The following is a 21,012-nucleotide window of genomic DNA, read 5'->3' on the forward strand; positions in this document are numbered from 1 at the left end:
AGGTACCACATGGCCATGATAGTAAGGTGTATAAGGTATGTTAAAAGTGAGTAGTATTTTAAGTAAGTTGAGATATTTCTTAATTATGTGGGTAATTGGTTAATTATTGGATAATGAGATATTACCTAATTAATTAGGGATATATTGGATAAGGATTAAATTTCATTATGAGGCACCCCCTTCAAACTAAGTGACTCTTGCCTTTAGACCATTGAATTAAGATGACACATGGATAATATCCTAATCCATTCCATGCAAACACGTAGAAAGGGAGTTATACTAGTCATTCCTACACTTATCTTCAATTAACAACAAGATTCATTTGGCAAGGGAGTTACATAGAAAGGAAAAGCCAAGAGCGAAAGGAGGGGATTTGGAAATTCATACAAGACCACATAATACAATAGTACGTGAGTTACTTCAACAATTCATGTGAGATCGCATATACATTTAACAAAGGAAAACCACTGTAGGTCTTAGGAAGGGTCATATATCAAAACATGAGATTCGGCAATTATAAGGGAGTACGGTGCAATCTTTCTCAAGAATATCATGCAGATATTTCTCTACTCCGATCCGCCGTTACGCGTTGTCGCAATCAACGGTGTTAAAGGGATTGTCAAGAGAATCGGTTCAGGTATGTTAAGGCTATCCCTTCTTTCTTTTGGCATGATCTGTACGACACAAATGATATGAGCAAATGCACTATTTCCATAAATGACTCTATTCATAAAAATACTAGAGATGCTTATGTTATTGATTCCCTATGTGTCATATTATTCTATCGTCTGTTCATGGGTCTCAGAAAATTCGTAAGTTGATAAAGTTTATTTCATGATATTAATCAGAGACATAATGGTCTTATGACGTTTCGAGAGATTTTATTGATGTACTTCTCATGCATTGCATTCATTTATACATGTGCATTGACCCATGACCAGATGACGTTATATACGCTTATATATATGTATAAATATGTATATGGGATATGGGAAAAGGTTACGATGTTATATACGCACCACCACCTAATCAACTGGTATACGTTGATGATTTTGCCCATAGTGGCCGAGATGATATGATGGGATGCCCTCAGAGGCTGATGATGTTATGAAACATGTACATATCTATGATATGACATTCATACGCATATGCATGACACTATAATTATTTCATGATTTACAGAATTATCCAAACTTATAGGTTGAGTCATTTACTCTATATTTCTTCCATGTCTGTTATGTACTTATTTATGTGTCTTACATACTCGGTACATTATTCGTACTGACGTCCCTTTTGCCTGGGGACACTGCGTTTCATGCCCTCGGGTTCCGATAGACAGGTCGAGAGTCCTCCAAGTAGGCCATCAGATCAGCGGAAGATGTTGGTGCGCTCCATTTGCTCCGGAGTTGCTTGTTTGGTCAGTATGATTTAGACGTGTATTGTTTGGTATGGCGGGGCCCTGCCCCGACCTTTGTGATAAGTATGTACTCTTAGAGGTTTGTAGACAAATGTCATATATACGATTGCTTGTATGGACTTGTCGGCCTATGTTTTTAGTTTACAAATGATCATGTTGGCCTTATAGGCCCGTATATCTCATGTATAAGTTTTTATATCAGGTTGGGATCGTCCTATATTGAGTATTCCTCTATGTTTATTCTGGTTAGCCCATGACGACCCGTTTGGACCATTTGCCAATGAAAGTACAATAAGAAAGATATGTTATGTTGGTACTCGGTTAAGTAAGGTACCAGGTGCTCATTGCGGCCCATCGGTTTGGGTCGTGACAGATGTAATAAGAAAGATACGTTACGTTGGTACTCGGTTGAGTAAGGTACCGGGTGCCCATCGCGGCCCATCCGTTTGTGTTGTTACAAAAGTGGTTACAGAGTTGTTCTGTCCTAGGGAGTCTACAAGCTGTGTCTAGTAGAGTCCTTTTTATGGGTGTGTTGTGCACCGCACTTATAAGCAAGAGGCTACAGGGCATTTAGGACTATCACTCTTTCTTCTTACTCTAGATCGTGTGGTAGAGATCAGTTGTAAGAACTCAATTTCCTAAACTCTATCTTATTCATAATATAACGATACCTACATCTAGAAAGACGGTTGGTAAGAGATATAGTTGTGGAAGAGTTAAGTCAGAAGAACTCGATTTTGCATCATGCTTATGATGAGTATATGTGAAGTTTTCAGCGGACCATGTGTGTAAGCTTCTTGATAAGGAGCCTTAAGATAAGAATATATACCCGTGTGGTAAAAAATCAATGAGAGATTCAAGAGGTAGATATAAGTTTCAACAAGTATAAGTAGCAAGGTGAAAAAGGGAACGAGGTACCCAGCTAATGAAGATTATTAGTATTTATAATTCAGGCTGAGGAATATAAGCCTTTTGAGTTACCTTCAAAAATAACAAATGTATGTACAATTGGCCACACCAATTTCAGTTATGCCCTATGGGAGCTAGCAAAAGTAGTATAAGAGAAGGCGGGATATCAGGATCTAGCTGGGGTTAGGGTAACCCAAAATGGTGGATGGATTTTTAGGGGTAACTGACATTTCTGAAGGATATTGCAAATGTGCTAATAGATCTCCTTGTGAGACTCCCAAATGGTGCACTCTGACATAGTACAGCTAGATATGAGTACTACAAAGATAGGCACTGAAAGCCTAGAAGAGATAAATATTATCTTAGTGTGACTCCCGTCCCTAGTAGAGAGAGAATGTTAGGCAACCCGAAGAGCTAGTGGATGGAGTAAGGGGAGCTAAAATCAAAAGAATGTCTTGTTGAAGTTTTCATAATAAAGTGATAGACAGAAATATTAACAGGGAAATAAGAAGAGAGGTAATGAAGCATTATGAGTAAGATGTGATACGTGGATGACAACGGTAGATCAAAAACAAATGACAGTATTACAGAGTCTATAGTCAAGTGAAGGAAAAGACGAGAGGTGACAAGACTTGAGACAACAAAAGAGTATAGGCCATAAAGTCATATCCTCATTTCGAGAAATAAGTTCGTGACTCCAACGCGACTACCAAAAGGAAAAGTTAGACCCCAGAGTAATAAGAAATCAGCATGGACTGATGAACAAGATAAACTAAACATGAATTAGGGACTGAGTGATTTGATAATGGTCGGCATCATGAGAATATCAGATTTGCATTCCGGCGATAATAGAATGGACAACAGAAGAAGATTCATGAGAAATTCAGAGAATGGTCATTCAGGAAGACGCTTCCTGGTTTTGTGATTGCTTTCTATTTTGTTGATCCATTTTTCCTTATCACAGCCGTAGCTCGAATGCCATAACCGATCCCGGATCTTAGACAATGGGTCAAAAGCCTGGTGTTACAGAGACCGTACTCCAAGCATGTTTGGATCGAATTATCAAAGGGTCGATGGGAGGCCAGCAGCCATGGTAAATCTTTTTGTCGACTTGTCTCTTCATCTGTTTGTTTGGTAAATCTCCCTCTTCCCTTTTGTAGGACTTGGGAAAGATGTAGTCATGAGGCCACCATCTGGTGGCAAAGAAGTTCATGTCCTGAAGCAGGTGAAAGAAAGGAAGAGAAAAGACGTATCGGGCTCCCCGAGCTCAGAAAAGAAGAAACCGGCTAAGAGATCTCGAAAGCCGAAGGAGGGCTCTGGTGTTATGTCTTCAGAAGCTGTCCGCCATTCAAGGGACCAGCCCGAAGAAGGAGAGGAGAATTTAGCCTGCGTACGGGCTAATGTTGTGATTCAACAGTATTCCAATTTGGTGGAAGCAAATCAGGGAACCTTGGCCATAATCCCAGAACAACAAGAAGCCGAGATTATCTCTTCTCAAGCTAAGATGATTGAAAGGGATACCGAGGGTGGATCCTCTCAGGCAGTAGCAGATATTTCAAGGGATGAATTCAGGATAGTTGACATTGGCAGATCCCCTCAAATTTCGGATGCCATGATTCGAGAGGCCATCATGTTGGAGGATCGGTCCTATGAGGGTATTTAGGAGTCGGCCGATATCCATGGTTTTCTGGAGGGGCTCGAATCAGGTGCCTCGGAGGAGGTTACCGGTTTCGGTGGAATGCAGGTACCCAAAAAAACGTCGTGGTCGGGTTCCACCGAGCCTTCATTGATTCATAAACTGGTGGACCGATTTTCGGCCCCGAGTATTGATCCCGACCGAAGGCGGAAGATAGTGCTCTCCGTTCCTGCGGATACCCGAATTTTTTCTTCCCCTGTGGGGATTGCCAGTTACCTTCGGTCCTTGGTGACCAAAAAAGATCAATCAGTGATGAATGCGGTAGGGTCTGCCTGTATTTTCAACGAGGCCCAACATGCTTTGAATCGAGTAACTCTGATGGCTTTTTCGCTGCTTCTTTTACACAGAGTTGCAGGTAATTCTAACGTTTCACCTTTTGTTTGCAGGCTTCGGTGTTGCATCACGAGGCCTTTCTTCGAATCAGGGAGGAGCATGATGCCGAGGTTCGGAACCTCACTAAGAAGAGTGACTCGTACAAGCTTCTTAGTGAAAAACTTCGAGCAGATTTGACAGCGGCTCGGGAAGAGCATGAGGAGATTGCTGAGCAGGTATTCTGAATGTTCCATGATAGTGAAGATGAAAAAGAGATAACCACTAACGATCCGATTCTGCAGGTTCGGCAGAGGATCGAGCAGATTGGACAGCTTAACTCACAGGTAGATGCGCTATTGGCCGAGGCAGAAGAATTTAAAAGGTGTATGGATAACCTTGCCTCAAAAAAGGAAGCCGTCGAAGCTCAATTGGAGCTGTCTGATGCCCAACTTCGATCTGCAAAAGAAAATGCTTTGGGGCTGATCGAAAAGATGAAAGAGCTTCAGCATCGTTTGGATTTGGCCACTTTAGATAAAAGCAGATTTAGCCAAAGAACCCGAAATAGCCAGATCTAAAGTGAACGAGGCCAACAAAAGAGCCGATGCCAAAATGGCTCAGTTCAGGATCGATGTCGAGGTTAACCAAGCCAAAGCTGCGAGCATGGTTGAACACGCAAAGTGGCAGGCTCGGAGAGAGGCTCTCGAGGAGGTCAGAGCTCGGGGCTTCGATGTTGGGGCCGAGATTGAAGTTGCCAGGGAGGAGGAGAACAAAGCTCGGAGGTTGGCCTTTCCTGAGAAAGACTCCGATTATTTGGGGGAGTCTGAAGACGAGGACGATGCCGAGAATACGGCCTCTGATGAAGATTGAGTCATTTAGGGCCTTAGGTCGATCGTTGTGTTCTTTTGATACCGCTTTCGGTTTTTGTATAAAGAACTTCCTTTTGGAAGAGTAGCCGCCTCTGTACAAAAAAATTGTAAATATGAATCTTTCTTTTTTTTTTTTGAAGAAAAATAGCCTTTCAAACTAAATATATAGTTTGAATTTAAATCTCTGTTGACTTCGGGCCTTGTGGGTAGTCCCATTTGCTTTACTGGGCTCGAACATCCTTTAGCTTAAACAGTCAAGTGTTCGTTTTAATTCGAAGAAATGAGTAGTTTTGCTCGAAATCGAAATAAAAGTAGCCCGCAGGCTTAGTAGTCGAGTGAATGATTTGAACTCGATGCAAGGCAGCCTGTAGGCGTAATGGTTGAAGTAGCCCGTAGGCTTAGTGGTCGAGTGAGTGCTTGCTCGAACTCAAAATAAAAGTAGCTCATAGGCTTAGCAGTCGAGTGAATGATTCGAACTCGATATAATGTAGCCCGTAGGCATAATGGTCGAGTGAGTGCTTGCTCGAACTCAAAATAAAATTAGCCCGTAGGCTTAGTGGTCGAGTGAGTGCTTGCTCGAACTCAAAATAAAAGTAGCTCGTAGGCTTAGAAGTCAAGTGAAAGATTCGAACTTGATGCAATGTAGCCCGTAGGCATAATGGTCGAGTGAGTGCTTGCTCGAACTCGAAATAAAAGTAGCTCGTAGGCTTAGCAGTCGAGTGAATGATTCGAGCTCGATGCAATGTAGCCCGCAGGCGTAATAGTCGAGTGAGTGCTTACTCGAACTCGAAATAAAAGTAGCTCGTAGGCTTATTGGTCGAGTGAGTGCTTGCTCGAACTCAAAATAAAAGTAGCTCATAGGCTTAGCAGTCGAGTGAATGATTCGAACTCGATGCAATGTAGCCCGTAGGTATAATGGTCAAGTGAGTGCTTGCTCAAACTCAAAATAAAAGTTGCCCATAGGCATAATAGTCGAGTGAGTGCTTGCTCGAACTCGAAATAAAAGTAGCCCGTAGGCTTAGTAGTCGAGTGAATGATTCGAACTCGAAATAATGTAGCCCGTAGGTGTAATGGTCAAAGTAGCCCGTAGGCTTAATGGTCGAGTGAGTGCTTGCTCGAACTCGAAATAAAAGTAGCTCGTAAGCTTAGCAGTCGAGTGAATGATTCGAACTCGATGCAATGTAGCCCATAGACGTAATGGTCTAGTGAGCGCTTGCTCGAACTCAATCCTGTTTGCATAATAAATCTTGAACATAGAATATCGGTAAAGAAGAGGGCTTTCTTTGAAAGTTATTATACATGGGTTCATGTTTTGCGTCAGGCTCAGGCCAACTATATAAGCATGGTTCGTTTTTGACCATTTGGCTCTTACAACGTTTCTTGTTTGAGACACTGTTTGTCATGAAATAACGAAGCAACTTCCTTTGCACCGAACTTGATAATCATCACAGATGCGTTCAATGATAAAGCCTCCCAGTATACGAGGTTGATTTTAAAGAGACTTCGGATACTCATCAGTAATATCGTTTCCGCTATATGGCTGGTATCGATCTTTGGTCGACTTTTGCTTTTTCGTAACGGACCTAGAAATCAACTAGTCATCTTCGATTCTTATTTTGGATTGATATCGATTGTGCACATCGGTCCAAGTAATAGCTGGGTACTCGATCAGATTTTGCTTCAGCCACCGTGAAGCCATCGAGCTCCGCTCGTTTAGACCTTGAGTGAAAGCTTGAACAGCCCAATCGTCTGTGACTGGTGGCAGATCCATTCGTTCCATTTGAAAACGGGCTACGAACTCTCTTAGCATCGCGTTATCCTTTTGTATTACCTTGAACAGGTTCAACTTTCTGGTTTCGACCTTTATGGCTCCGGCATGTGCTTTTACGAAGCAATCTGCAAGCATAGCAAAAGAATCAATAGAGTTAGATGGTAAATTATGATACCATACCATTGCCCCATATGACAGGGTTTCACCGAATTTTTTCAATAATACAGATTCGATCTCATCATCTTCCAAATCATTGCCCTTGATGGCACACGTGTAAGAAGTGACGTGCTCGTTGGGGTCGGTCGTTCCGTTATATTTGGGTATTTCGGGCATACGAAATTTTTTGGGAATTGGTTTTGGGGCTGCACTCGAGGGAAAAGGCTTTTGAATGAATTTTTTCGAATCTAGCCCCTTTTATCATTGGTGGAGCTCCCGGGATCTGATCGACCCTGGAATTATATGTTTCTACTTTTTTATCATTGGCTTCGACTCGTTTTGTGAGTTCCTCGAGTAATTTAGTAATTTCGGGAGTAGTCCCCGATTCTTGCTCATTTGACTTCACTATGGCTGGTTCCGTTCTGTGGGTGATTTCTCGAAGCGGATTGGGCTCCGGCCTACTTTGTACCTGAGTTTGGCTCTGCAACTGAGCTATCGCTATTTGCTGGGCTTGTAACATCTCGAAGATCATCCGTAAGCTGACTCCGATATCCTCCACATTATGGGTGTCTCGAACTACGGATCGAGTGCCGCCCTGAATGCTTTTTTCGGTTCGGAATGTTGGTTCGCCTCAAGAGCCACTTGTGAATTGACATCTAGCGGTACTTTGACTCGAGCTTTGTTGACATCGTTAATTCACCTTCTGGCCCTGGGTGTCAAGTTGTTGGTTTCATCTTGAAGGCAGGCTTCGTGGTCGATAGGTAAAGCCATCAATCGAGGGTTTGTCATTGTTGATTTGAAGTTGTAAACTGGTGTGTATTGCAGATTTGTATCAAATAACCACTGTTACACTTAGCCCCACGGTGGGCGCCAAACTGTTTACCCGAAAAATCGGATAACGTTAGATTTATATATGGTTCTAAGGATACGCGATACAATTTGATATAAATCGTTTAAAAAATAGAAATAAGTGTATTCTTGACTATGATAATGAGAATAACGAGCAGAAAGAATGAATAAGATAAAGTAAAACAAGCATAAGGGAATATCTTTCAATATGAGAAGTGATCTTTTGTTACAGTGTGTCCTCCTTGCTTACAATCCATGTCCCTCTTATAGTAGAGGGATCCTACTTTATATACAATAAAAAATACGTAGCGGAGAGCCCATGATGTATTGTCTTTTCCTCGATTTCTGCTAAGATTCTCTCCCATAGTGCGGTTGCAATGACCCTAGTCTGCGAGCTCGATACTGGCTCGAGCTCGGTACTGGATCGAGCCCTCGGCCTTGGTCCGAGCTCGATTCTGACTTGGGGTCTCGGTATTCAGGGTGAGTGTTGGTCGGTCCATGCATCTTCGATAATCCCCGCTTTGCCTCATAGTTCGATTTGGATATGAGCTCGATAATAATATCGAGCTTGTCATTGATCGGTCTTAGAGCTCGAAGCTCGCCGCCCTTACTTCGGACATTGACCAAGCTTGTCATGCAGATATCCTTTGATCGAAACATTATCGTCTCGATCAGTCCGTACGACTGACTCAAATCGATTTTGAGCGTACACAGATCCAAAAGAGCAAAACAAGTAAAATTGAGAGTTATGTTGTAGCTCACTGATAGAGTCATGTATACAGCGTTTGTCTCACCGAACTCTTGCAATATCTACTTTACAAAGGTTTATAAACGAGGGTGATGACAAAGAGAATTGGAAATGTAAATTTTCATTCATTAATTGCAACATCTAAATAGTAAATATTACTCCCTCCGGTCCACAATAAGTGATTTTTTGGCCCTTTTTGTGGTCCAAAATATCTGATTTTTTCGGATTTCAAGAACAAATTAATTGCTTTTTTCTACATTGCCCTTAGAGTAAATAGTGTTGGAGTATATATATGGAGAGATAGTAAAGGTTAATATGGTCAATTTCATTACTAATTAATGTTAAAAGATGGATTTCTTAATTTTTGTGAAAACAACCAAAAAATTACTTATTGTGGACCGGGGGAGTATTATTTTAATGACTAATGGAGAAGAGGGTCATTATTGGTAATTCACTTCAAAATAGATTATATTGCGCAGACTATTCATTCTAGTCTTTGCACCCCTAAGTAGGGGTGTACAAAGAAAAACCGATAAACCGCATCAAATCGAAAAAAAAACGATGTGGTTTGATTTGATTTGGTTTGGTATTGGAAAATAAAAACCGACCATAATTGGTTTGGTTTGGTTTTAACTAAAAAAAGTCAAATTGAAACCAAACCAACCCGATAGTACATTTATATAATTTTTAAAAATATTTTATACATATAAATAGTTATCGTAATTTATAAATATTTATTAAACTTTTTCACAGTTTTATCTTTTAACGTATTATTTCAAGTTTAGACTTAACATTCTTAAATGGTAAATAAATTTTATAGCCCATAAATGTAGTAACTCAAACAAAGTTCAAATCAATACTAATGCTAACAAAAGAAATTCAATTCAATACTAGGAATGACGATAGTGTTGGATAATTATTTTAGTTTTACATTGGCTTATAATGAAAATGCATAACTTAGTTTATCTTTTTCTTTAGTGCTTAGTTATGTAATTATATTAGTAGTACTTATTAGCTATACTTATTTTAGCATTACCTATATAGTATTTTTAGATTATGTTAATTTTCATTATGTCTTATTAATTAGCAATATTTATTTTATGTAATTTTATTATTTTATCTTTGTTATTAAATATTTTAGTATAATGCTATGACTTATCTCATATTATTGTGTTACTTTCTTGGAAAACACATTATATAGTTGTATTTTACTAGGATTTAAGAAATATTTAGAGCACAAGTTATATAATTTATGCTATGAAGACTTTACCGGGAAAAAATTCGAAAACCCAAGAAAAATCGAGATTGAAAAACTCGACTTTGTTGGTTTGGTTTGGTTTATAAATTTAAAAACCTAACACCATTGGTTTGGTTTGATAATTGAAAAATCCGAACCAACACGACATATGTACACCCGTACCCCTAAGTGAGTGGATTCATATTGAGTGTGGTCATTGGAGATCGAGTATTTTGAACACAATCCATGAACAACTTGGACGAAAAATGAAAGATTAAATTTTAGTTGTTGCCTACTAGTACCTACAACTTGAAAATTTCTCTAAATGAAAGATTGAATTATTGGTTGCACTACATTACCTATGAGTTTTTCACATAATATCTCTCATAACTTTGGATATTTTTATAGATTTGTTTTTAGAATTTTAAATTATTTTTACCTGAATTTCTGCACTCATATTCGTACCTGAATTCAGAATCTTAAAATTTAAATTATGAAGGATCCCACTTCTAGTCCGCACCCCGATCGACTACCCGTGCCCGAGTCTAAGCAACATAAATAATAGATGCGACGACTATCAAGTGACACAATTTTTTATTTTTGGTAAATAAATTTTTTTTATAACCATTTGTGATATGTACAAGCAGAACTAAACTATTGCAGTTTGACATCTCCAAACTGCATGTCACGACCCAATTTCCCCTCCATGTGACGTCGTGACGGCACCTAGTTTCTCCAACTAGGTAAGCCTACCACTTTGCGGATTAATAAAATAAAAATATAAATTTAACCAACTATTCAAAAATACACAACAATCCCCAAAATCCGAAACATCGTGAATCACAAACTATAGAAGAAAAAGTCTAGTGTCTCTATACATCAAAATCTAACAAGGAAGATACTGAAAATAATGGACACGAGAAAGAGTATAAGGGGACTCTGAGGTCTGCGGCCGCGACAGATATATCTTGAAGTCTCCAAAGCTGTCCCGGCTCACTGATAGTGTGGCCGATAAGGTGCACCTAGATATGCACACGAAAAACATATGCAGAGAGTAGCATGAGTATACCACAATGGTACCCAGTAAGTGCCAAGCCTAACCTCAGTCGAGTAGTGACGAGGTTAGGTCAAGGCCCTACCGGAATAAATATAATAAATTAAACAGTAAAAGATATAAGTAAGTTTTATGGTAAACAGTTAAAGAAAATTTTCAAAGATTTAACAGTCAAGGGAACCCTCGGCTCAGAACAAGCTATACACAATGTGGAATCTCCCGGGATACCGCCCCGTAGTCCCGAATGAATATGCAGTACATGGGGAGATCTCTTGTAATACGTCCGTAGTCCCAATTTAAATATGCAGTACAGGGGGATCTCCCGAAATACGTCCGTAGTTCCAAAGTAAATATACAGTACAAGGGGATCTCCCAAAATACGTCTGTAGTCCCAATTTAAATATACAGTACATGGGGATCTCCCGAAATATCGTTCCGTAGTCCCAAAGTAAATATGCAGCACGAACGATAGAAATACAACTACATCACGAAATTCTTACAATTTAGGCTAGGTACCAGTCAGGGAAGGAGCAGGAAATTCACTAAGCATGCTGCACAGAATTTACATAAACAATTAAGACACGTAGACATGTTGTATTAGACTAAACATGATAGCTACACATATTGGAATAACTCAATTAAGAATGAAAATAGATTTGTACTCATTAAAATGGTATAACTCAAAATAACAGGAAAATATGTTGCTGCTCAGTAAGAAAATCGGGTTTTACCACAACTAGCCCGTGTACGTACTCGTTACCTCACGTACACGGCGCTCACATATCACAATAGTTTCAAATCTTAAGGGAATTTCCCCCACACCCCCCCCCACAAAGTTAGGCAAGCCACTTACCTCAAGTCAAGCTCAATTCAACTTGATATCACGTTCTTGTCATGAGTATCCGACTCCAAATTCTCCGAATCTACTCAAATCAATTGCATAATGTAAATATAACTACAAGTAACTAATTTAACTAATTAATTTCATCCGATAACCATTCTAAACACACCCGAGACCCTCGGGACCTCAACCAAACATACCAATCATTCCTGAAACATCATTCAAGCTTAGTCGAATCTTCGAATCACTCAAAACAATACCAAAACACCAAATTACCCTCGGATTCAAACTCAAAGAACTTGAAACTTCTAAATTCAATAACCGATGCCGAAACTAACCAAACCACGTCCGATTGACCCCAAATTTTGCACACAAGTTTTATTAAATATTACGGACCTACTCCAACTTTCGGAATCAAATTCTGACCCCGATATCAAAATTTTCACTACCGGTTTAAAACTCCAAAAATTTGACTTTCGCCAATTCAAGCCTAAATAAGCTACAGACCTCCAAAACACAATCCGAACATGCCCCTAAGTCCAAAATCACCTAACGGAGCTAACAGAACCGACGAAAATTCCATTCCGGAACCGTCTTCACACAGTTCTGACTACAGTCCAAATTCTAAGACTTATGTTCTCATTTAGGGACTAAGTGTCCCAAAACACTCTGAAACTCAAAACCAATCATCCCGGCAGGTCACAATAACAGAAATAGATATGGGGAAAGTAATTAATTGGAGTTCGGGGCTCTAACTCTCAAAACGACCGGTCGGGTCGTTACATCCTCCCCCTCTTAAAACAATCGTTCGTCCTCGAACGAGTATAAAGGCATACTTGAAACTGTGAAAAGATGAGGGCACTGGCTGCGCATATCCTGCTCGGTCTCCCAAGTTGCCTCCTCGATCGGCTGACCCCTCCATTGGACCTTTACTGAAGCAATATTCTCTGACTTGAGCTTTCTGACCTGCCTGTCCAAAATGGCTACTGGCTCCTCAACATAAGATAGATTCTTGTCCAACTGGACTGAGCTGAAATCCAATACATGAGTCGGATCACCGTGATACTTCCGGAGCATAGACACGTGAAATACCGGGTGAACTCCTGCTAGGCTGGGAGGCAAGGCAAGCTCATAAGCAACCTCCCCAACTCGCCGCAATATATCAAAAGGACCAATGAACCTCGGGCTCAGCTTGCCCTTCTTCCCGAATCTCATGACGCCCTTCATAGGCGATACCCGAAGCAAGACCCACTCACCAACCATAAATGCCAAATCACGAACCTTTTGGTCCCCATAACTCTTATGCCTGGACTGGGCTATGTGAAGTCTCTCCTAAATCACCTTCACCTTATCCAGGGCATCCTGGACCAAATCTGTACCCGACAATCGGGCCTCACCCGGCTCAAACCATCCCACTGGGGACCGACACCGCCTACCATACAAAGCCTCATACGGTGCCATCTGAATGCTGGACTGGTAACTGTTGTTGTAAGCAAACTCTGCAAGTGGAAAGTATTGGTCCCATGACCCTCCGAACTCCATCACACAGGCACAGAGCATATCCTCAAGAATATGAATCGTGCGCTCGGACTGCCCGTCCATCTGAGGGTGAAAGGATGTGCTCAGCTCCACCCTAGTACCCAACTCCTGCTGTACTGCTCTCCAAAACCGTGATGTGAACTGTGTACCTCTGTCTGAAATGATGGATACTGGAATACCATGGAGGCAGACAATCTCTCTGATATAAATCTCAGCACACCTCTCAGAAGAATATGTGGTCAGCACTGGAATAAAATAAGCTAACTTGGTCAGCCGATCCATGATCACCCAAATAGCATCGAACTTTCTCAAAGTCCGTGGAAGTCCAACTACAAAGTCCATGGTGATCCTCTCCCACTTCCATTCTGGGATCTCTAACCTCTGAAGTAATCCACCCGATCTCTGATTCTCATATTTAACTTGCTAACAGTTGATACACTTGTCCACAAACCCAACTATATCTTTTTTTATTCTTCTCCACCAATAGTGCTGTCTCAAATCCTGGTACATCTTCACGGCACCGGGATGAATGGAGTACCGCGAGCTGTGTGCCTCCTCGAGAATCAACTCCCGAAGCCCATCTACATTGGGCACACAGATCCAGCCCTGTATCCTCATCACACCGTTATCACCAATAGTCACGTATCTGGCATCACCTCGCCGAACCCTGTCCTGAAGAACTAGAAGATGAGGATCATCATATTGGCGCTCCCTGATACGGTCATAAAGAGAATACCGAGCAACCACACAAGATAATACCCGGCTAGGCTCTGAAATATCTAATCTCACGAACTGGCTGGCTAAGGCCTGGACATCCAAGGCTAAGGGCCTCTCGACTGCCGGAAGATATGCCAAACTCCCCAAACTCTCTGCCAGGCGACTCAAGGCGTAGGCCACTACGTTGGCCTTCCCCGAGTAGTACAATATAGTGATATCATAGTCTTTAAATAGCTCTTACCACCTCTGCTGACGCAAATTAAGGTCCTTCTACCTGAACAAGTGCTACAAACTCTGGTGATCAGTGTAAATCTCACAAGGAACTCTGTACAAATATTGCCTCCAAATATTCAAGGCATAAACAATAGCTGCTAGCTCAAGGTAGTGGACATGATAGTTCTTTTCATGCACCTTCAGTTGTCTAGACACGTAGGCAATCACCCTACGGTCCTACATCAACACCGCACCGAGGCCAACTCGCGACGCATCACAATAAACTGTATAAGACCCTAAACCTGAAGGCAATACCAATATTGGGGCTGTAGTCAAAGCTGTCTTGAGCTTCTGAAAGCTCTACTCATACTCCTCTGTCCACTTGAACGGAGCACCCTTCTGGGTAAACATGGTCATAGGTGCTGCAATAGATGCGAAACCCTCTACAAATCGGTGGTAATACCCCGCCAAACCAAGAAAACTCCGGATTTCTGTAGCTGAGGATGGTCTGGGCCAACTCTGCACTGCTTCAATCTTTTTTAGATCCACCTGAATCCCCTCACTCGATACTATATAACCCAAGAATGCCACTGAGTCTAGCCAAAACTCACACTTTGAAAATTTTGCATATAACTTCTTTTCTCTCAGAGTCTGAAGTGCAGTCCTCAGGTGCTGCTCATGATCTTCCCTACTTCGGGAGTATACTAGAATATCGTCAATAAACATGATGATGAATGAGTCAAGATAAGGACGGAACACACTGTGCATCAAGTGCATAAAATCTGCTGGGGCGTTGGTCAGCCCAAAAGACATAACAAGAAACTCATAGTGACCATATCTGGTCCTGAAAGCAGTCTTCGGGATATCTAGATCCCGAATATTCAACTGATGATAACCTGAACGTAAGTCAATCTTGGAAAATACTATGGCACCCTGTAATTGATCAAATAAGTCATCAATACGAGGCAATGGATACTTGTTCGTCACTGTGACTTTGTTCAACTGGCGGTAATCAATACACATCCGCATAGAACCATCCTTCTTCTTCACAAATAAGACAGGAGCACCCCAAGGTGACATACTGGGCTGAATGAAGCCCTTATTAAGCAATTCCTGTAACTGCTCCTTCAAATCCTTTAACTCAGGAGGAGCCATACGATATGGAGGAATAGATATGGGATGAGTGCCCGACATCAGATCGATGCCAAAATCAATATCTCTGCCAAGCGGCATGCCCGGAAGATCAGCTGGAAACACATCTGGAAAGTCCCTCACTACTGGAACTGACTCAACTGTAGGGGTATCAATACTGACATCTCTCACATAAGCTAGATACGCGTCACACCCCTTCTCAACCATTCGTTGAGCTTTAAGAAAAGAAATAACTCTGTTGGGAGCATACTCTAAGGTACTTCTCCACTTTAATCGCGGTAAACCTGGCATAGCCAGCGTCAAGGTCTTAGCATGATAATCAAGAATAGCATAATGGGGCGACACCAGTCCATGCCCAAAATAATATCAAAAGTCCACCATGCTGAGCAATAATAAATCGGCTCTGGTATCAAAACTACTAAGAGTAATCAAACACGACCGATACACGCGGTCCACAATAAGAGAATCTCCCACAAGAGTAGACACATAAATAGGGGAACTCAAAGAATCCCGAGATACGCCCAAATACAGGGGCAAAATAAGAGGACACATAAGAATATGTAGAGCTTGGGTCAAATAATACCGATGCATCTCTATGACAAACTAGAACAACACCTGTAATGACAGAATGAGAAACAACTGCCTCTATACGAGCAGAAAGTGCATAATATCTGTCCTGGCCTCCCCCTCTAGGGCGACCTCTACCTCGAGCTGGTTGAGCAGGTGGGGTGGCAGATGGTGCTGTAATCATAGCCTGAGGACCCGGTGGAGCACGCTGTGGCTGAGAAGTCTGTGGAGGTGCACCCCTCCTAATCCTGGAGCAATCCCTCACCACATGGCGAGTGTCACCACACTCAAAATAAGCTCTGGGAGGGCGTGGCTGTTGTGACTGGCTCGGGTCAGGTCTGTTGGACTGACCACCAGGAACACCCCGTGTAGAAGGCACACTAGATACTGGCGGTGCATAATAAGGCTCCTGGGGCCTAGAAGGAACTGGAACACCGCTGGCGGCTGGAAGAGCTGAATGAACGGGGTGACTCACATAACCCCTACCATGGAGAGCTGCTGGGACCCGAGCTCCAGAATAATAACCAGTCTCTCGAGACCTCCTGGCCTCCCTCTCCTCTCTATCCTGGGAAAACATGCCCTCCAATCTCCTGGGAATACTCACAACCTGCTGATAAGAAATATCCAACTCCCTGGCCATACTAATCCGGATGCTGGGATGGAGTCCCTCAATAAACCGTCGAACTCTCTCTCGAACTGTGGCAACCAAGGCCGGTGCATGTCGGGCCAAATCACTGAAATAGACTGCATACTCTGACATAGTCATAGATCCCTAGCGCAACTGCTCAAACTCCGCGCGCCATGAGTTCTTGAGGCTCTGAGGGACATACTCTCTCGAAAACATGTTCGAGAACTGAGTCCATGTAAGTGAAGCTGCCTCAACCGAACTACTCAACTCATAAGCACGCCACTACTGATAGGCTGCTCCTCTAAGCTTGAATGTAGTAAAAGAAATCCCACTCGTCTCCGCTACACCCATAGTATGGAGAATACGACGCACTCCTCCAGAAAACCCTGAGCATCATCTGTAGCCAATCCGCTGAAAGTAGGTGGGTGGTACTTCTTGAACCTCTCAAGTTTGAGCTGCTCCGCCTCAGAAGCTGCTGCCCTAACCTCGGGATGAGCTGGAACTATCAGCTGCATTGGTACAATCTCTGGAACCAAATCGACCTGAACTCGCTCCTCTGGAGTACCGGCGACGGGAGTCTGTGCCCCTCCCCCGGCCTAAGATGTGGCAGGAGCAAGTGGAATCAATCCAGCCTGAGCTAAGGTGCTGAACATGCTCAGAAACTGGGCTAGAGTCTCATGGAGGGCTGGTGCAGAAGCAGGTACCTATGGTGTTAGCCCTCCAGCTGGAGCTACTTGGGGCTCCTCTGTAGCAGCTCGTGCGAGTGCTCTGTCTGCACCACGTGGACATCCTCGGCCTCTACCCCAGCCCCGGCCTCTCGCGGCTCTAGCAGGGGGCGCGGGTGCCTATTCGTCAGATCCGCTTGTACGTGTCATCACCATCTGTGAGAGAACAGAATACATAAATTTAGAAATTATTTTTTTTTGAAGTCAACAATTTTCGCACGACAAGGAATCAACTAGTGAAATTTTCCTAACAGTTCCATAGCCTCCCGAAGATAATTACAGACGTCTCCGTATCGATCAGCGAGACTCTACTAAACCGATTTATGACTCACGACACCTATGAACCTAGAGCTCTGATACCAACTTGTCACGACCCAATTTCCCCTCCGTGTGATGTCACGGCGATACCTAGTCTCTACAACTAGGTAAGCCTAACACCTTGCGGATTAATAAAATAAAAATATAAATTTAACCAACTATTCAAAAATACACAACAATCCTAAAAATCCGGAACATCGTGAATCACAAGCTACAGAAGGAAAAGGCTAGTGTCTCTATACATCAGAATCTAACAAGGAAGGTACATAAAATAATGGACATGAGAAAGAGTAGAAGGGGACTCCGAGGTCTGCGGATGCGGAAAATATACCTTGAAGTCTCCAAAGCTGTCCCGGCTCACTGATAGTACAGCTGATAAGGTGCACCTAGATCTGCACACGAAAAATATGTGCAGAGAGTAGTATGAGTACACCATAATGGTACCCAGTAAGTGCCAAGCCTAACCTCGGTCGAGTAGTGACGAGGTCAGGTCAAGGCCCTACCAAAATAAATATAATAAATTAAACAGTAAAATATATAAGTAAGTTTTACGGTAAACAGTTAAAGAAAATTTTCAAAATTTTAACAATCAAGGGAACCCTCGGCTCAGAACAAGCTATACACAATGTGGAATCATCCGGGATACCGTCCCATAGTCCCGAATGAATATGTAGTACAATGGGGATCTTCCGTAATACGTCTGTAGTCCCAAAGTAAATATGCAGTACACGGGGATCTCCCGGATTACGTCCGTAGTCTCAATTTAAATATGCAGTACAAGGGGATCTTCCAGAATACGTCCGTAGTTCCAAAGTAAATATGTAGTACAAGGGGATCTCCCGAATACGTCCGTAGTCCCAATTTAAATATGCAGTACAAGGGAATCTCCCGAAATACGTCCATAGTCCCAATTTAAATATGCAAGACAGGGGGATCTCTCGAAATACCGTTCCGTAGTCCCAAAGTAAATATGCAGCGCGAACGGTAGAAATACAACTACATCACGAAATTCTTACAATTTAGGCTAGGTACCAGTCGGGGAGGAGCAGGAAATTCACTAAGCATGCTGCACAGAATTCACATAAAAAATTAAGACACGTAGACATGTTGTATTAGACTAAACATGATAGATACACATATAGGAATAACTCAATTAAGAATGAAAATAGATTTGTACTCATCAAAATGGTATAACTTAAAATAACAGGAAAACATGTTGTTGCTCAGTAAGAAAATCGGGTTTTACCACAATTAGCCCATGTACGTACTCGTCACCTCACGTATACGGCGCTCACATATCACAATAGTTTCAAATCTTAAGGGGATTCCCCCCTTTCCCCCCCTCCCCCACAAAGTTAGGCAAGCCACTTACCTCGAGTCAAGCTCAATTCAACTTGATATCACGTTCTTGCCATGAGTATCCGACTCCAAATGGACCGAATCTATTCAAATCAATTGCATAATGTAAATATAACTATAAGTAACTAATTTAACTAATTAATTCGAAGCTAAAACATGAAATTAGGAAAAACGCCCAAAAAGTCTCCCCGGGTCCACGTCTCGGAATCGGGTAAAAATTATAAATTATGAATACCCATTCACTCACGAGTCCAACCATACCAAATTTATTAAAATCCGACTTCGAATCGACATTCAACTCTCAAAACCCATTTTATGAAGTTTCAACTATTTTCTCCAATTTTCCACCCTAAAGTACGAATCAAATGATGAAATTAGTGATATAATCATGTATTTTAGCCAAAACTAAATTAGAATCACTTACCCCGTTGGTTTTCTTGAAAATCCCTCGAAACATTGTCAAAACCCGAGCTCTCTAGGTCAAAATATGAAAATAAAACCCTGAATCTCGTATTTATAGTACACTCCTCGGATTCCAATTTCGCTGACCGCGAAAAACTCACCGCCCCCGCGAACGCCTCACAGCGGTCTGCGGAATTCCCACCACGGCCGCGAACCTCACTCTGCGGTCAGCGAAATTTCCACCGCAGCTGCGAAAAGCATTCCGCTGACCGCAGAACTTTTCTGCCCCCGCGAAATTCCGCCGCGGTCCGCGTTCCTAACTTTAGATACCAATACCTGAACACCAGCACTGTTTTCAACAGTTAATTTCATCCGGTAACCATTCTAAACACACCCGAGGCCTTCGTGACCTCAACCAAATATACCAACTATTCCTAAAACATCATTCAAGCTTAGTCGAATCTTTGAATCACTAAAAACAACATCAAAACACTAAATTACCCTCGGATTCAAACTCAAAGAACTTGAAACTTCTAAATTCGACAACCGATGCTGAAACCAACCAAACCACGTCTAATTGACCCCAAATTTTGTACATAAGTTATATTGAACATTACGGACCTACTCCAACTTCCGGAATTGAATTTTGACCCCGATATCAAAATTTTCACTACCGGTCCAAAACTCCAAAAATTCGACTTTCGCCAATTCAAGCCTAAATAAGCTATAGACTTCCAAAATACAATCCAGACATGCCCCTAAGTCTAAAATCACCTAACGGAACTAACGAAATCGACGAAAATTCTATTCCGGGACCATCTTCACACAGTTTCGACTACGGTCTAAATTTTAAGATTTAAGTTCTCATTAGGGACTAAGTGTCCCAAAACACTCCGAAACTCAAAACCAATCATCCCGGCAGATCACAATAACAGAAATAGATATGGGGAAAGCAGTTAATAGGGGTTCGGGGCTCTAACTCTTAAAACGACCGGCCGGGTCGTTACACCGCAGCAAAGCAACTAACCAACTAACCAACTATGACATCAAGTACTACTAACTACCTGAAACTACCAAGCTCCTTCTGCACAGGATAAAAATTGAGCTTTGTAAGTGTTACTTTTAGTCTACTCCTCATGGATCCTCTATAAAAAATCTCCTGAATAATCCTCCTGACAATAGTTTTTGGATCTGTTTGCTTAACTTGAAATACTCTTTGATTCCTCTCTATCCACAAGTGATACACACCTGCTGCCGGTGTCATTCGATAAATTTTTGCAGTTGCACTTCTTCCTCTAGCATAGTCTTCTGCCCATTTCAGCTCCTCTAGCCAAGGCATGGTGGCTCTGTTAATCCCCTGCCATTTTAATAGTTTACACCACACTTGAGTTGACATATCACATTAGAAGAATAGGTGATTTATGCTCTCATTCTGAGTTAAGCACAATGGCCACTCTTGGTCACTTATAACACCCCACTTCATCAATCTATCCTTTGTAGCTAGTTTCCCATGAGCTGCAAGCCTAAGAATAAAGA

At 42.0% G+C, this 21,012-nt stretch overlaps 1 protein-coding gene across 1 annotated transcript; it reads left to right on the plus strand.

Annotated features, from left to right (window-relative positions):
* Positions 1-552: 552 nt before the first annotated feature.
* Positions 553-4,909, plus strand: LOC138904268 (uncharacterized). The gene is made up of 4 exons (XM_070192772.1): positions 553-637; positions 3,487-3,902; positions 4,409-4,570; positions 4,637-4,909. Exons 1-4 carry the CDS (start codon positions 553-555, stop codon positions 4,907-4,909), a joined length of 936 nt encoding a protein of 311 aa, XP_070048873.1.
* Positions 4,910-21,012: the final 16,103 nt, after the last annotated feature.

Source organism: Nicotiana tomentosiformis, chromosome 2, assembly GCF_000390325.3.
Source record: "Nicotiana tomentosiformis chromosome 2, ASM39032v3, whole genome shotgun sequence".
NCBI classification, from domain to species: Eukaryota; Viridiplantae; Streptophyta; class Magnoliopsida; order Solanales; family Solanaceae; genus Nicotiana; species Nicotiana tomentosiformis.

What these genes read in the sequence shown, in the direction of transcription:
- LOC138904268 (XM_070192772.1), top strand. Translation starts at nt 553, where the DNA reads ATGCAGATATTTCTCTACTCCGATCCGCCGTTACGCGTTGTCGCAATC. An exon ending in CAAGGGATGAATTCAGGATA is followed by an intron (nt 3,903 to 4,408) that starts GTTGACATTGGC and finishes TTTTGTTTGCAG; the next exon opens with GCTTCGGTGTTGCATCACGA. An exon ending in ATGAGGAGATTGCTGAGCAG is followed by an intron (nt 4,571 to 4,636) that starts GTATTCTGAATG and finishes CCGATTCTGCAG; the next exon opens with GTTCGGCAGAGGATCGAGCA.